Source organism: Alternaria infectoria (assembly GCF_024043175.1).
Source record: "Alternaria infectoria strain BMP 0036 chromosome Unknown scaffold_3, whole genome shotgun sequence".
Classification (NCBI taxonomy): Eukaryota; Fungi; Ascomycota; class Dothideomycetes; order Pleosporales; family Pleosporaceae; genus Alternaria; species Alternaria infectoria.
The window spans coordinates 1,525,065-1,542,387 of record NW_026250692.1 but is presented as its reverse complement, the minus strand read 5'-3'; the positions used below and the strand labels follow the sequence as shown (position 1 = coordinate 1,542,387).

At 53.6% G+C, this 17,323-nt stretch overlaps 5 protein-coding genes across 5 annotated transcripts; 3 read left to right on the top strand and 2 right to left on the bottom strand.

The window, feature by feature from the left end:
* Positions 1 to 181: 181 nt before the first annotated feature.
* J4E92_002753 (uncharacterized protein) lies at positions 182 to 1,789 on the top strand (the record flags this gene model as incomplete). Its single annotated transcript, XM_051494155.1, has 3 exons — positions 182 to 371; positions 421 to 782; positions 830 to 1,789. The coding sequence occupies 3 exons, from the start codon at positions 182 to 184 to the stop codon at positions 1,787 to 1,789; spliced, it is 1,512 nt and encodes a 503-aa protein (XP_051355834.1).
* A 1,664-nt stretch (positions 1,790 to 3,453) lies between these two features.
* On the top strand, positions 3,454 to 7,992 carry J4E92_002752 (uncharacterized protein; the record flags this gene model as incomplete). Its single annotated transcript, XM_051494154.1, has 4 exons — positions 3,454 to 6,506; positions 6,560 to 7,676; positions 7,735 to 7,792; positions 7,844 to 7,992. The coding sequence occupies 4 exons, from the start codon at positions 3,454 to 3,456 to the stop codon at positions 7,990 to 7,992; spliced, it is 4,377 nt and encodes a 1,458-aa protein (XP_051355833.1).
* Positions 7,993 to 9,981: 1,989 nt separating this feature from the next.
* J4E92_002751 (uncharacterized protein) lies at positions 9,982 to 10,608 on the top strand (the record flags this gene model as incomplete). Its single annotated transcript, XM_051494153.1, has 1 exon — positions 9,982 to 10,608. The coding sequence occupies one exon, from the start codon at positions 9,982 to 9,984 to the stop codon at positions 10,606 to 10,608; it is 627 nt and encodes a 208-aa protein (XP_051355832.1).
* A 1,088-nt stretch (positions 10,609 to 11,696) lies between these two features.
* Positions 11,697 to 12,281, bottom strand: J4E92_002750 (uncharacterized protein; the record flags this gene model as incomplete). Its single annotated transcript, XM_051494152.1, has 2 exons — positions 11,697 to 12,193; positions 12,245 to 12,281. 2 exons carry the CDS (start codon positions 12,279 to 12,281, stop codon positions 11,697 to 11,699), a joined length of 534 nt encoding a protein of 177 aa, XP_051355831.1.
* Positions 12,282 to 14,539: 2,258 nt separating this feature from the next.
* On the bottom strand, positions 14,540 to 14,945 carry J4E92_002749 (uncharacterized protein; the record flags this gene model as incomplete). Its single annotated transcript, XM_051494151.1, has 2 exons — positions 14,540 to 14,739; positions 14,804 to 14,945. The coding sequence occupies 2 exons, from the start codon at positions 14,943 to 14,945 to the stop codon at positions 14,540 to 14,542; spliced, it is 342 nt and encodes a 113-aa protein (XP_051355830.1).
* Positions 14,946 to 17,323: the final 2,378 nt, after the last annotated feature.

Sequence of the window (17,323 nt, the reverse complement as noted above, 5' to 3'; positions counted from 1 at the left end):
TCTTACGAAGACTGTCTCCTAAGTACAGTTGGAGGCGATCCACGGCACAACCCTCAACCAAGGAACAAAATAAGAAGCCCGCCGCCGCTGCCTCCGTCTCTTGCATCCTCAACTCACGCCCCAGCGCAGCAACCATCCCCTTCCCCACTACCCCACGTTAGCATCACCACCGTCCACCACCATGGCTCCTGGCGCAATTCAGAACGACACGGCTGCGGCAAATGGCAACAGCACCACGCTGAAGCCCACCGCCCGCTCCTTCCACCCCACAGGCACCCCAGATCCCTCCAAGTACCACTCGGCGTCGTCGCAAGATGCCATCAAGACAGAGGCCGACTTCGCTGCGCACAACTACCACCCACTCCCCATTGGTATGCAACCATGGAGTTACGGCTGGAATGCATGACTAACCCAGGCTAGTCTTTTCAAGAGCAAGTGGTTGCAGCGTCTGGGACCCCGAGGGCAAGCACTACCTCGACTTCCTCTCCGCCTACAGCGCCGTCAACCAGGGTCACTGCCACCCCGAGCTTGTCAAGGCCCTCACTGAGCAAGCCTCGCGGTTAACTCTGAGCAGTCGCGCTTTCTACAACGATGTGTTCCCGCGCTTTGCAGAGTATGCCACCAAGCTGTTCGGCTTCGACATGATCCTTCCCATGAACACTGGCGCCGAGGCGGTTGAGACGGCCGTCAAGGTCGCGCGTAAATGGGGATACAAAGTCAAGGGTATCCCGCAGAACGAGGCGCTGGTCTTCTCAGTAGAGGAGAACTTCCACGGACGGACAGTATGCATGTCTGCCCCATCTTTCCAAACTGGCTAACATGTTGGTAGTTTGCCGCCATTACCATGTCCACTGACCCCGAATCTCGCGACAACTACGGCCCGTACCTCCCTGGTATTGGAAGCGCGTGCCCCGCCACTGGCAAACCACTCCGTTACAACAATGTCGACGATGTGCGGGAAGCCTTCGAGAAGCATGGAAAGAACCTAGCTGCTTTCCTGGTCGAACCCATTCAGGGTGAGGCAGGTATCGTGGTGCCAGATGACAGCTACCTGCGGGAAGTGAGGGCACTCTGCGATAAGCACAACGTCCTGCTCATCTGCGACGAGATCCAAACGGGTATTGCGCGGACAGGCAAGATGCTCTGCCATGAGTGGAGTGGCATCAAGCCTGATTTGGTCCTGCTGGGCAAGGCCATCTCAGGTGGCATGTACCCTGTCTCGTGCGTTCTCGGCTCCAAAGAAGTCATGCTTACCATTGAACCTGGTACTCATGGTTCGACGTACGGCGGCAATCCTCTCGGCTCTGCCGTCGCGATCCGGGCTCTTGAGCTCATCGAAGAGGAGAACATGGTTGAGCGCGCTGAGACACTAGGCAACAAGTTCCGAGAAGGCCTCAAGAATATCAACAGCCCCATGATCAAGATCATTCGTGGAAAGGGCCTCTTGAACGCAATTGTCATCGACGAAAGCAAGACAAACGGACACAGCGCGTGGGATCTCTGCATGCTCTGCAAAGAGAAGGGATTACTGGTAGGAAGAGCCCTCAAGATTATGCATGTGAAAGAGGTTGATGGTGCTGACTCTGATGGACAGGCGAAACCCACACACCAAAACATTATTCGCCTTGCGCCGCCGCTTGTTATCACGGAGCAGGAGATTGAATCGGCTCTGTCGATTCTCAAGGAGGCTATGGAAGAGCTGCCAAACCTCAAGGGCGAGAAGGAGAAGGAAGTGCTCACTTCCGCGGTTGGACTGGAGAAGAACGTCCACATAGGAGTGGATAACTAGGAACATTGTCAGTTCCTTGCGATACCCCGTACGACTGACTTGAAGCTATGACTGTTGTAGACTTGTAAATAGGTCATCCTTCGCTGCCCCGCCATCGTATGTATGGCTTTGAGGACGAGGCCCGGCGTTCAGAAGGTTCTGAAGCATCCGGCGCACCGCACCTCTCAATAACAATGGCACAATCTTGCCGTTCATCGGTCGCTTTTTCGCTTTTGAATTGGCTACGTATCTCCCAATGTGACCATCGTGACTGTTGATTGTACAACCCCTCTTCAACAGTATCGACCCTCGTGTTCGTGGTTAGTGCTGATTGCGGCGTGCGACGCCTTGCTGTCGAGTGAGGCACAAGAATAACCTTCCCCAGGGTGTGGCAGTGAGACTTCGATTGTATGCGCGAGGCATGACGCTTGCAACGAAGAACTGTTGCGATATTGCTGGCGCTTTGCTCGATGTAAAGCGATGTTCCTCCCTAGTCTGTCCCAAGATTGATACGCGACGTGATCGATAGCCATGATACAGCTTACATATTTGTGTGCTTACACATGTTCGGACCTTAATAACCACCGACGTTGCTTACGGGCCGTTTCCAGCAAGAGGAGGATTCCACATCGGACGCGACACTTCGGGCTTCATGACTACGTCGGACATGTTTGGCCAATGGACGCACACGTGCGTAGCCCGAAGTGCACGTAATCCGATATGCATGCTCAGTGCAGTCAGACATCGTGCGCTGCATGCACTCTGACAGTCGCAAGATAGGTCTCATCTAGATGCGTTGTGGGTTACACACATCATATTGCTATATGGCGGATGCATGCTGCCAATCTGGAAGTCGCTTAGTTGTCGATCCGGTAGGTGGGCATCCGACAAGATGGGTAGTCAACAACAACGGGCCAACCTTTACACATGCCCGAATGCCGCTTCTCAACCAATACTGTAGTTACGGCCGCAGTGCGCCCAGCTGAAGGGAAACTTTGTCTGTGCAAACAGGTGACGGGCGCGACTAATCCACAGGTCGGCATGTCGGGTCTGGGCCAAAGCTTTTTGCCATCGTTTCATGCAGCGATGGCCCCACTGTTGCCCGATCATGGCTGCGTGTCCACACGCTCTTTACGACATCGAATCCGCGGAAGTTAATTTCTAAGCAGCTGTCAAGGAACTGTCAAAGCCGAGACACGGTTGTTGCGCGTGGATGATGGACGCCTGTTGCTGATGGCGCACTCGCGTCGCCAACATGCAGCATCGTGGAGCAGCTGAAGAGTAACATCAAGCCTTTCGGGTCATCGGGGCGAATTATGTACCGAGGGACTCGAACATTCCTGATGCTAACAGCCCCCGGATTATACATGCATCGGTTCGCGGAAGCCGTTCATTGGCGAAATTTTATCTCCGGTAAAGACCACGCGCTAAATGTTGAGCGGGTGCATGCACTGATTTCATGACTGCTCCGAGGCCATATAGACTAGTCGTTGCCTGCCACTCGCAAACATGTCGCCGCGTGAGTCCTGGCGTTAGTCGTTCTTTTCACCAACATCTAATATCCTCCCCAGCCCTGCGACTTCACGGTGACGTTCGACATCGGCTGCCAAACTTTGTTTCGGCCCTACACAACGATCACCGCGACCCTTCTTCGGCGTTCGGCATCCAGCCGCTGAACCACCGCCATGGCGAAGTCGCCATCAACGTCATCGTTGGATGAGAACGAGAAAGAGAAGGACTTTGGACTCGTGGATCCGCAGGCCGCAGCAGAGAATCCGACGGAGTACGAGCCAATACGTACCGAACCAACGGAGAAGGATGTGGAAAAAACTGGAGATGGACACAGTGCAAGAGGCAGACTAGCGCGATTGCAGTCCAGTACAAGCGCATACTCGGAAGCCAGCGACAGTGAATCTAACGCGACAAGATCGATACGAAAAAGGAAGCCATTCTACAAACGCCTGAATTTCTTGAAGAATAATCCACCGCCAATTCCAAAGGAGCGCGATGTGTGCCCCGAATACACAGCAAGCTTCTTCAGCCGACTCTCATGGCAATGGATGCAACCCTTAATGAGAGTGGGCTACAAGCGGCCGTTGGAGAAGAACGACATCTGGAAGGTCAATCCTGACAGGAGTGCAGAGGTTTTGGCAACAAGGCTGGAAGAGGCTTTCAAGAGGCGGAGAGCAGAAGGCAAGGAGAGACCCCTGCTGGGTGCCATGTTCGACACATTCAAGTGGGAGTTCATTATTGGAGGCACATGTCAGCTGTCAGCATCCGTCATCCAAGCGGTCGCACCGTTCGTCTTACGTTATCTCATCAATTTTGCTGTTCGCGCTTACGTTGCGCAACGAACTGGAGCCCCGGCGCCAGACATTGGTGAGGGTATCGGTCTAGTCATTGGAATCACCGCGATGCAGTTCTTGCAGAGTTTGGCCACTAACCACTTCATGTACCGCGGTATGATGATTGGTGGAGAGGCCAGAGGTGTATTGATTGCTCTCATTTTCAACAAGGCGATGAAGCTCTCAGGGAGAGCCAAAGCAGGTGGCGAGGCTGTTCTCGAAGCACCACCACCCGATATCAAGCCAGGGAGCGAGGCTCAAGTGAAATGGTACAAGAAGATGCTTAAGAAGAAAGAGAAGAAACAATCACCAAAGACTGCGGCAGGTGTGGCGGGCGACGGTGAGGGCTGGGGGAACGGACGAATCGTCAACCTGATGTCTACGGATACCTATCGTATCGACCAAGCCAGTGGTTTCTTCCACATGATCTGGACTGCTCCCGTTGGTATTCTGATTACAACTGCACTGCTTCTTGTCAACTTGACATACAGTGCTCTTCCCGGTCTTGGTCTCATTCTTATCGCTATGCCCCTACTTGGTCGCGCTGTCAAAACGCTGTTCCGTCGCAGAGTTGCCATCAACAAGATTACCGATCAGCGTGTGAGCTTGACCCAGGAAATTCTACAAGGTGTTCGCTTCGTCAAATACTTCGGATGGGAGACTAGTTTCTTGGAGCGCATCCAGGCGATCAGAAAGAAGGAGATTCACGGTATCCAGATTTTGCTTACGATTCGAAACGCCGTTCTCTCCGTCGGAATGTCCATGCCCGTCTTCGCTTCGATGATCTCGTTCATCACCTACTCCCAGGTCAACAGCAATCTCGATCCCGCGCCGATTTTCTCCTCACTCGCTTTATTCAACTCCATGCGTATCCCGCTCAACTTCTTGCCGCTCGTTATCGGTCAGGTCATCGACGCAAACGCTTCCGTCAAACGTATCCAAGAGTTCTTGCTAGCTGAAGAGGCTGAAGAGAGCGGGAAGTGGGATTATGACGCCAAGGATGCGGTCACACTGAAGGGCGCAAACTTCACCTGGGAGCGTCACCCCACTCAGGACGCAGAAGACGGTGCCGCTGGGCCACCAGGAAAGAAGCCGGAAACCAGAAAAGAGAAGAGGGAGAGCAAGGCCAACGCTAAGCTCGCAGCGAACGGTGGAGAGAGACCACTTTCCGATGCGACGGCTGTGGAAGAGGAGAAGCCCTTCGAGATCAAGGGACTGGACCTCAACATCGGACGAAACGAGCTTGTGGCTATCATCGGAGGTGTTGGGTCTGGAAAGAGTTCGCTGCTTGCGGCTCTCGCAGGAGACATGCGCAAGACTAGTGGTGAAGTTGTCTTTGGTGCTTCGCGTGCTTTCTGCCCGCAATACGCCTGGATCCAGAACGCTACGGTACGAGAAAACATCATCTTCGGCAAAGAGTTCAACAAGAAATGGTATGACCAAGTTGTGGATGCCTGCGCCCTCCGTCCTGACCTGGACATGTTACCGCACAACGACGCGACCGAGATTGGAGAGCGCGGTATCACCGTTTCTGGTGGTCAGAAGCAGCGCATGAACATTGCTCGAGCCATCTACTTCAACGCGGATATCATCCTCATGGACGACCCTTTGAGCGCTGTCGACGCCCACGTTGGTCGCCACATCATGGACAACGCCATCTGCGGTCTGCTCAAAGACAAGTGCCGCATCCTAGCTACCCATCAGCTACACGTTCTCAGCCGCTGCGACAGGATTATCTGGGTGGACCAAGGAGAAGTCAAAGCCGTCGACACGTTTGACAACCTCATGGCCCAGAACGCCGACTTCGTGCAAGTCATGAGCTCAACCGCCAAGGAAGAGGAGAAGGAAGAACAAGACGAAGTCAACGAGGACGAAGTCGAAGCAGAAGTCAAGAGCACAAAGAAGCAACGGAAACAGAAGAAGCAGGCAGCCCTGATGCAGACGGAAGAGCGCGCAACCAAGAGCGTCAGCTGGGAAGTCTGGATCGAATACATCAAAGCCGGAGGCGGAATCTGGGTCGGCCCCCTCGTCTTCATCCTCCTCGTCCTCTCCCAAGGCGCCAACATCGTCACCTCTCTCTGGCTATCGTACTGGACCTCCGACAAATTCGGCTACTCCGAGGGCGCATACATTGGTGCATACGCAGCCTTTGGCTTCAGCCAAGCCCTCTTCATGTTCTTCTTCTCCTTCTCGGTCTCCATCTTCGGTACCCGAGCTGGTAAAGTCATGCTGCATCGCGCTATCACCCGTGTGCTACGCGCACCCATGTCCTTCTTCGATACTACGCCGCTGGGACGCATTACGAATCGTTTTAGCAAGGATATCGATGTCATGGACAACACCATTACGGATGCGATGCGCATGTACTTTTTGACGCTTGCTATGATCATCTCGTAAGTTACTGAGAACACGAGGCTAAAGGGTTTGAGCTAACGTGTATGAACAGTGTTTTCATCCTCATCATCTCGTATTACTACTATTACGCCATCGCGTTGGGTCCGCTATTCATCATGTTCATGTTCTCGGCGGCGTTCTACCGGTCTTCTGCACGCGAGGTCAAACGTCACGAAGCTGTTCTTCGTAGCACGGTGTTCTCGCGCTTCGGCGAGGCTGTCATGGGTACCCCGACTATTCGCGCCTACGGTCTCCAAAATCAGTTCTCGAAGTCGGTTCGCGATGCTGTTGACGATATGAACAGCGCCTACTACCTCACCTTTGCCAATCAACGCTGGCTGAGTGTTCGTCTGGACATTGTCGGTATTCTACTCGTCTTCACAACGGGTATCCTCGTCGTTACGAGCCGTTTCTCCGTCGATCCTAGCATTGCTGGTCTGGTCCTTTCGTACATTCTCACTATTGTGCAGATGATTCAGTTTACGGTTCGTCAACTTGCTGAGGTCGAAAACAACATGAACTCAACGGAGCGCATTCACCACTACGGAAGCCAACTCGAAGAAGAAGCGCCTCTGCACATGGGCGAGGTACGACCAACCTGGCCCGAGCATGGTGAGATCGTCTTCGACAATGTGGAGATGCGGTACCGCGATGGGCTACCTTTGGTGCTCAAGGGATTGAGCATGCATGTCCGTGCTGGTGAGCGCATTGGTGTTGTTGGTCGCACTGGAGCGGGTAAATCGTCCATCATGTCGGCGTTGTTCCGACTGCAAGAGCTGTCAGGTGGCTCGATTGTCATTGATGGTGTAGACATTGGCAAGATTGGTCTTCACGATCTACGCTCCAAGCTGGCCATTATCCCGCAGGACCCCACGCTCTTCAAGGGAACGATTCGGTCCAATTTGGATCCTTTCCACGAACATTCCGACCTGGAGCTCTGGTCTGCCCTCCGACAAGCTGATCTTGTTTCAAATGACCAGACTATGGAAGATCACTCTGCACGCATACATCTCGACAGTGTGGTTGAGGAAGAGGGTCTCAATTTCTCTCTGGGCCAGAGGCAGTTGATGGCTTTGGCTCGCGCGCTCGTCCGCGGATCTCAGATTATCGTCTGTGACGAAGCTACCAGCTCGGTCGACTTTGAGACAGATGCGAAGATCCAACAAACGGTAAGCTTTGCGTCATCAAGCAGTGTTGTTGAATACATGAGCTAATATTTACCAACAGATCGTGGATGGTTTCAAGGGCAAGACGCTTCTGTGCATCGCCCATCGACTAAAGACCAGTAAGTGCATCGCTGCCTGCCGCGCGCCGACTTTGTACTGACATCCGGCAGTTATCAACTACGATAGGATTTGCGTCATGGACGCCGGGCTGATTGCAGAGCTCGACTCGCCGCTAAATCTGTACGACCAAGGCGGAATCTTCAAGGGCATGTGCGACAGATCCGGTATCAAGAGAGAAGAAATCGCTGGCGCAAACTAGAAGCTTGGGAACAGGAGTTTTGATTGGGCGCGGGCGGGTACACGGCCCAGAACGTAGGCTAGTGATGCGGCTGCTCTTGCTAAGGAAGCAAGCAAACGCGCAGACTGATGGTTGCGCATGGCATGGCATGGCGTTGGCGCGGCATTTCTGATCGGGCAGCATTAGAGACGGGTGCGATAAGCAAAAAGTAGTAATGCACAGGGCTGGCTGCTTTTCAGCTCAATACAAATAACCTTGTACATAAGGTGTTGGAGGCTTGCTCAAAAAACTATCGGAGAGTCTATCGACGAGTCTATACAAACGCCAGGCTGGGTCCAGATGGCCATTACAAGCGCGGACGGTGGGCGACCATGTGACACGACTGGGCCGGTCTGGGGCGTTGGTACTATGGCGCGCATCGCGCATTTGACAGCATCATAGTTCCATAGGTCCCTAGGAACAGGAGCTGTGTAGGACAGGCGATGCTTGCCCGCAGTTTGCATTAGCGCGGTGTTGGCTGGGGCGGAACGCACGTGCGCGGGCTTCAGAACCCTTTTTTGCGGTACGCATCATTCGTGCGTTATCTAATCTCAGCCTGCCTCCCGTCTCCAGATCGTATGTTCGTCGCGTCGGCGTATAGGCGTATCTGCTTTCGTATGTGTTCCGGAGGAGTGCATAGATTTCGCCTCTGTGTTTGCTGCGCCGCTCGGGTGGGTGCTATAGCGGTTTCACACGCCGCTAGTTTATCAGGATAACAGTGGGCATTCGGGACGCCTACAGAGTAACAGCGCTGCTATATCGACGATTTGCGCGCTCGATCGAGAGGCACAGTCGCGACGTTTGCCTCTGCGGTAGGCCATGCGTTTCAATAGAACGGGCTCAACGACGCGCAAGGCCGGGGTTGCTCAAGCGCGGGCACAAAACAAGAAAAAAAAGTTCGCCTTCTCCAATGCTTCGCTGTTGAAGGTGGCACCGAGAACAGCAAGTCGCGCGTTGGTGCATGACAGACAAGCTGCGACCAAGGCTCTCGGCCAGGTGCTCCGCGTGCATCTGGCGGCTCAAAGATTGGATGCAGCCTATGTTTTATGCGCGCTTTAGCCCGAGGGGGCTTAGCGCGTCAACAGCCAAGATGAGCCAAACTGCAGTCGCGCCGCACGGCTCTAGACCTGCGAGGCTGCTAACCCGTTGCGAGGTAACTCGACGACCTGCCAGGCACGCGGCAATCAATCTAGCGGGCCTTCAGCGGCGTCAAGGGGGGGTGTACAGCGTGTACTCACACAGGTGGGTGTCAAGAAGGGAGGCGTGAGGAATAGAAGCGAAGGCTCAGTAATAAGGTCATAGCATGGCGCTGTAACAATGATGATGGACGTGAGCTGCTGGAAGCGAATGGGCGAGTGAAAGCGATGAAGATCAGGGACGTCTTACAGCTACGCTCGACTCAGAGCGACGAGCCGGTGGGCAGTTGCAGGGACATGGCTGCGAACGGCCTAGCGGGCCCGACGATTGACCCTAGCTCCGAACTCTCAGCTTTCACACAGACCGTGTCCACCAGGCGGCATGGGCCTGGCGTGCCTTCACAACTCTTCATATCTCTGCTGCTCCCACCGCGACGCTGCTGAGCTTTTCTGTCTGCCTGCCGTATTCCGAGTGAACGCACCGACGCACGCTGGTCGACCCGCTGCTTCCCTCCCCTGGTGCACTGTCCGCTCCTTCCTCGTCGACGGCGATCCCCCCTTCCCGTTGCAGCCATATCTCCCACGATACCAGATACCACACGGCAAGCGATAACGACGCCCTCACCCTCACCCACCGCTGCCATCTCCCCCATGCTGCGCCTGTCGTGAAGCGAACCCCCCGCTGCCCATTGTCGCACCACCGCCCGGCCCGGCCACTGCAGCTGCTGTCGCCCGCCTGCCGCTGAAAGGGTCCTCCTGACGAGCCCACGCTTCACGTCTTAGACACCAAACGCCCCAGCACTGCCAGCGTGAAACCCTCCTTGCCTACGTCACAATGGCAGCAAACGAGAAGCACGAGCCCGTCACCTTCGGCGCCACGGTCCAGCGCTCCCCCAGCCCATTAAGCAGCCTGCCTCCGCCTTCGCAGCCGCTACGCTCGCCGCCCTCGCACGACTCAAATATGTCGTCTGCCACCGCCGACGCTGACCTCGCCAAGAAGGAGTGGGCGGCCGACCCCTCCAACCCCTACTCGGCCTTTTACAAGCACCCGGAGGCCCTCCGCGAGACGCGTCACTCCCTCAACGACACGGCCATCCAGAGCAAGACACACCTCGGCGTCGCCGTCCACGAACACGACCTCGAGGGCGGCGTGCCCCTCTCTGTCGCCTCCACACAGCAGCCCTCCAAGCACTCGGTCGATGGCCGCGTCAAGGAGTGCACCATGTGGCCCACGAGGCAGGCTGTGCTGGACAAGCGGAAGTCGTACAAGCGCAAGCGTGGCTGTGCCTTCTTCCGGAACATGACCAGCAAACAGAGACTGTGGGCTAAGATCGTCATCGCTCTTCTCGTCGTCGCTGCTGCCGTTGGCCTCGGTGTCGGCATCTCAAGGGCTGTCGGCGGCGGTGTCTGGGCTGGCGACGGCCGCTCCAAGGAGATCCCAAATGGCCACACAACATCTTGAGATGTAGCAGCGCTGCAGAAATGCACCCGTACGTCACTCCTACCGACTCCCAGCTCATCCCATATCAATACTAACATCCCATCAGAAGCACACCACGTCTCTTCGACCCATACTCACGACTTCGGCATACTTCGCTTCGAAACATCCTTTCTCGATATCCCTTTTCATCTGTTATATTGTTTTCCCTTTTGTCGGGAATGTGCAAACCACTCTGCCACCTTTTCTGTGTTGCACGGCATCGAGTCTTTTCTACATTACTCGAGGGGGTGTTTTGGCGTACACATGGGGCTCTCTCCTACTGGGTTGCATTCTCTATATGCATTGGAGCGCCGGAGTATAAACGGGCGTTAGACATGTTAGTGGCGTACACCTGGCTGGGTATGCAATATGAGAAGAGAATCGAGCCAGTCTCTGTTGTGAGGCTGCTTTTACACGTTACACCCTTCTCGACCCACGCATCTGTGATTGAGCATTGTTATTGTTGCGACGAAATGCTGACATTACTGAAACTTTCACAAACTTAGGCGGGGTTTGCTCCGGTAGTCACAGGGATGCATGCAAGCATACCCCTTGGTGCTACAAGTCAACGGATCGACCGGGACTTTTGGTCTTACACGCTTCAGAGAACAAACGTTGAAAAACTCATCAAACCTGGCATCTGGATTGCGAGGCTATTTTAGGAAGGGCAAAGGGTCCCCGCAGCCCAGCTCACCGAGATGCAAAACCAGGTCAACGGTTGGCCTCGTACATCACCGTACACTCCTAGTTCCCATTAACACGCGTATCAACCGGGGGTATTCAGGCAGATTATTCGGATCTAGTCCCGCTATGTTTACCATACACGCGGGAAACGTTTTCATCAGACGTACATGTGTAGTCTGGTACGCGTTGGCTATGCAGCTTGTCATTTGCTACAAAGAAAGAGGCGGTTATTTCAAGTGCTCATCGGACAAGAGTAGATGGAATGATTTTTTATTACGATGTTCAAAAAAGAACGAGAATTGAACATGACCAGTGATTGATTACATCCAAAACGATACCATGTTCGTCTCCGTCATCACACTACTACACCTCATCTCTCAAGCATCTTACATGTACTTCGCGCCTCTCCTCCCCAGCCTCCGTCCCTGCAACGCCTTCGCCGCATTATCATTTGGTTGCGCGTCCCCAAACCCACATCCTCCATCTCTTTCCTGCGCCACGACTGGACCGGCACATGCCCCGCTCTTGAACCCACAGCAAGCCGACGCACAATCAGCATCGGATGTGCACGCTCCAGTGATAAACTGCGTGCCTGCTGCCGCCGGGGCCGCAGCTCCAGTGTTACTCTCCGCAGGAGGGGCGGCAGGAGCAGGAGCAGCAGCGTCTGGTTGCGCATCCGCACTGGCATTTCCACCTGCGCCGTTCAGAGCATTGTTGTTTGGCTGTGCGTCGCCGAAGCCGCAGCCTTCACCTCGTTCGTTGGCTACGAAGGGTGCGGCGCATTTCCCGGATGTGAAGCCGCAGCACGCGGAGGCGCACTCAGCATCTGATGCACATTCGCCCGTGATGAATTGGGTGCCTTGGGCTGCTGCGTATAGGGAGACTGTTGGGGAGGTTAGTGTGGGGGGAGGTTGATATCGAGGGATGAACTCACGGTTTAAAAGAGCGAGGAGCTTGAAGATGGGCGCCATGTTTGGTTGATAGGTGTTGATGTTTTGATGGATGGTGTGTTTTATTATATTGATGTATTAGAGTCTTCGCCGGGAAGTATGATTATGTATTGTTTGTGAGATAGAGATGTCAATTGCCTCAGTATCGATGATGATGTTCAGTATCTGGGAGACGCTCCATATATATGTCCACCTCAACACCGCAAAAGCTGACCCTACCCTTCACGTGAGCAAGTACGAGCGCCAACTCGAAACTCGTAGATGTCACTGCCCCCTCGCCAATGCCCCAACAGGCAATCACGTCCGTATGGCGACGAGGCAGCATAGCATTCCTTCCACCTCGCGTAAAAGCCATGTTACCAACACGCACGTTTCGCATCTACTTTTAGCCTACAAATGGCGCGGTGCAGACGATCACCACGCACATAGTTTGGAAACGCAAAACACAGCGAACATTATGCGTTCTCCCGTTCCGTGATACATGTGGAGAAAGGTTGTAAGGAGAAGGAGGAAAGCGTCGTAAGCGAACCTATTAGCGCACTTCAGCCTCACCCCACCCCACTGCTCAGCCACTACGCAATGTTCTTGCCTCGAAATGCCTTAACACATCTCAGGTTTCCGGTCCGTTAGAAGATGGCGGTGTCCGCCAATGAGGTTTTTGGGGCATGCCAAGATGGGTAATGGTTGGCATGAAGGCGGCGGAGGGGGATCAGACTGAGCATGTGTCGCATTGTGTGGCCTGGCGCTTGGAATGTCGGGGTTCCGTGGATATCCCTACGCTTAAGGCTGGGGGTATTGCTGAGCATAGTGTACTTGGCAATGAGATATCTGCCGTCTTTCTGATATCTTGACTGCAATTGGAGTTTTTTAAGAGATGTACAAGTCGCGGGATATGCTGGCCGGACTACGTTGTGTTCAAGCTGGTGTTGCGATATTTTAAGCGTTGGCGATTATTCAAAAACTGCTTTCTGTCAGGTTCGCATTTGTCTTATTTGTATTTACTTTTGCTCTCTGGTACTTATCGCGTGCTTTTCGCTGCAGCGATAGCTACGCAGCGTAGGAGAACCTTTACTATAGCCCTTCATACTCTCGTACGTGTGAGCTGTGTCCTCGCTGGGCTAGTCTCGGACGAGAAGTTCGAAAAGCGTCAGTAAAAGTGGCGCATACGTGATAACGCAGATTATGTCATCCTATGTACGTTTAGTGACAAGATGGCAACGTGCTTAACAAGGACATGCGGTAGTTTCATTCGGAATGAGGCATCGATAGCGCTGTTTTACTGTGCAGTAGTTTCTTGAAAGTCAAGTGATAGCATACACGCGGTATTGACCGATATCTATGTAAATTTCTGATGAGGTTGACATATACTCATATAGCAACAACTAAAGCTGAATGATGCTATACTAGTCTGAACATTTTCGATAGATGTGTAGTTTCTAGGGGTTAGGCAGTTATTAGAACTATTGGCGTTATATGTTTCGGTACTCATGGCATGCAGCCTGCATCGTGTCTACTTCAAGTGTTCGAGCAATATTTAGCTTGTTTGAAGCTGGTGTCGTAGCACAGAGATTGCTCTGATACACTACCCAAGCGGAAGTTCCACAGCAGAAAGCAAAGAGCATGACTCATGGCACTATTCGGTCTTTTTAAAGTACATAAAACCTGTTTGTATCGCCTCCGAAGTAGGCAGTGAGGGTCCCAATGTGTGTGCCTGAAGCTACTCGAGGCACATTCTCCAGTTAGCAACAAGCAGACACGTGCGAGCTCTTTTTGTGATTTAGTGTGGATTTATTGGAATGCGGCTACTGAATGATAGTGTGTAGTTACATCCGTTCCTAAAAGGGGGACAGGATGCTGTGAGACTGGCAGTTTGGCGGCGATGCTCAACAACCAGATAGCCCAAGCCCCGATAGATCGCTTACTAAAATGACAAAAAACCTCCAACGAAACAAGATACAGTATAAGTCCGAACAAGGAACGGGGCGGTCAGGAACCATGCCGTACACAGTGTGGTACAATAAAGAACACACCGCGACGGGTTGGTGGTGCTGAAGAAGGGTAGAGACCTAGCGCAAAAGGGAAAAGGGTATAGAACCAGCTATCAGAAGAAGATAGGTCGCAGCAAAAGTCGGTCGAGAGACAACATGTGTGGTAGGCACATAGTGACAGTGCGTCTGAGCAACAGAGCCTTTAGGGTGTGGCCTCCTGACGAGAGCGCAGTCCGAAGTGCCCTTTACCCCTGAGTCTTGTTGTTGTATAATGCGAAAGCAACCGAAGAGTTATCGAGATGTCGTGTAGGCACGGGTGTATTGAGGCTGGACCACGGTGCTCGTAGGAGGAGGAGCGGAGTTGAGTGCTTTCCAAGCGACTTCGGCGGCTTCTTCTCGGGACTGTTCGAGGTAGCGGTAGTCTCGCCAGAGGTGGGCTCGGTATTCGCGACCGTGTACGAAGACACTGCTGGACCAGGCTGTTCGTATACCTGATAGGAGAGTCAGTCAGAGTCGAGAATGGTGGGGCAACATGTAGAGCGGATGGCTGCATACCTCGTGGGTCGCTGTAATCTTGGAATTGAGGTTGGGCGATCTGGTTCGTGGCGCAGTAGTCTGGGAAGTTTAGCTGGGCCCTCACAGGGACAGTGGTCTGCGCACGCTGAAGCTTCTGAACGTAACTCTCTGGTGCCGCCATTGTGCGAGATGGGTTTGGGGGAAAGGATGAAAATGCGATGCTGTCGAGGGATTTGGTGTGGGGTAGTGACTCGTGAGTGGGGATCTGGAGGATCAACTGCGTGTGCGAAGGCTGGAAAGAACACTCGCTCTAGCATATCTCCTCGTCTGTTTATAGTCCGGCATAAACATTAGAGCCTCACTTTCGGTATCCTGTAAGGGCCGGCCAGCGCTTTTGCCACAAGGCCATCTCAAAAAGATTCAACCTGCAGCCGCCGTACCACATATGTGCTTGGGAACAAAGCATGAAGCTGATACTATGCTGCGTTGGCAGGCCTATTTCCGCCATAATTGGCCGGCAGAAACATCATTCAGCGAGCAACTGCGGGGGTAGCGAGAAGAGAACGCGGCAAGGCAGAAACTCCAACCGCCAGAACCCGGTACAGACACTACGACGGATTGCTGCGTGTTTTCGGCACCACAAGTTTGGGATGGAGAGACCAATGAGCTGGTACGGATAAATTTTGGTGGTGAGTATGTCTACCTTGTTAAGCTTGGTTCAAGCGATGTGCTGGCAGCTGGAGGACGACGAGAGATGCTGCCATGCTAGTTTCTCAAGGCCCCGATGCAATGCCAGATGTGTCTCGCAGATTGGCCCATAGTTCCATCGGCGTTCGGCCCGCTTACGGTTAGATGAATAAAGGGCCGTGCCGATTCCGTACCGTATCTGTAGATGCCATCTCAAAGCGCGTCATCTTAGACAGCATGCTCCGCGTGCTGAAGCTGCAAAGGTCGCATACGCAGCAATGCAACGTTAAGCGAAAGAACGTGGGATTAGGGTAGCTCATGGCTCCAACTGGACCCACATGAGTGAGGTGAGGTGGCATATGCGATTGCCTAGAACGGCGTGTCAATATCAATGAATGTGTTCCTGGCGTGAACCGCTCAGCCCTAGGATCACCAGGTTCGTGCATCGAATGCAGCCCATATCACATCACACTTCTGCAGGCTGTCCGGTTCCTGGATGTTCGTGCTATGGCCATGGGTTTGGTGTACTCGCAAACCCTCCGACACGCTGAACGCTAGCCAACTCTTCAACACGGCACTTGTTCGGTATTCGCTTCTGCGCGCTTGAAGCGGAAGGCGCAGCTGAGTCGATCTACAACACGAGGCACAAGGCGGGGTTAGCACACCCTCATTCTTCATCTTCTCTGCGCTGGCAGTCGTTGTGTTGTTCATGGAACGCTTCCGAACTGCTGGAAGTGGTGGCTGTTGATGACTGTCAGAGTGACGTGTCGTACAGATTATATTGCGCTAGCCCAATCGACGCCACAATGCACGTGCATACAGCAATGCAAACCTTGGAGAATCCTCGGGAGGCCCACAATACGCGCCTTACAAGGATATGCAAGTCGGACATGTAGCTGTCGACTCAGTTCCTCATGCGCGATTCCTGCAGAGACGTGGGACCGCACGACTTCTCCCGGCTTCTGCGCCGCACCACACCACGTGTAATACCACAACCGACGTCATCGGCTGCGCATAGACGGACGCTAGACGTTTGGATTTTGAGCTTAATCGCGTCTTCCCCATGCCTGCTTGATCGGTGAAGGCAGGTGTCACGTGCTGCTGCAGATAGGATGGATGAGGCGTCGACGCGGAAAATTTCTGCCAGCGGGACCCTGCCAGGGCGTCTCGACAAGCCAAGGCTGATGTGTTCATGCACCTGCCTGTCTCAGCGGGCAAGATCAAGTGTCGCATTGCCAGGCTCTCGTTGAGGTATGTGCCGATACCTGTCATTACATAGCTCGGGGATTTGCTGTCATCTCGTTACAGTGGGCTGCATGCGCGATCGAACAAGCACAGGTCTTAAGAGTACATCCACCGAACCATACTCATGGCCCCTGGCATCTGACGTGGCTATACACCTTTGAGGTAGCATCCAGGTGACATCCAAAGATTTCGCATTCGCTTTGCCAGACAGGGACAGACAAGCCTTGCAAGCACACGCATTGATCATGTAAAGAGTACACATGAGGTCTTGAACCGCTGAATTGCCAAATTTATGTAAACGAGTGACCGGCCTCTCGTAATGCGGCAATGATCTTTATCCAATGTCATCAGGGGCAGGACTTGAGCAGTCATACCACCTATGGACGAATGAAGCCTTAGTTCAACTTGGATGCTCAATAACTGACAGAGTACTTACCCAGGCCATTAATTCATCGATGTCTAGCAGGTACACTGGCAGCAGATAGTCATGCCGCACCAGCTGCAAGGGCAACTAACATCGCATCGAGCCTCCAGATGGGCGCGCTTGACCATATCGATGCTGTGGTCAGCGGGGTACTGGATGAGGTTCGAGACTGGAGCGGGACTGCGGTCGCGAAGCTCACTGGG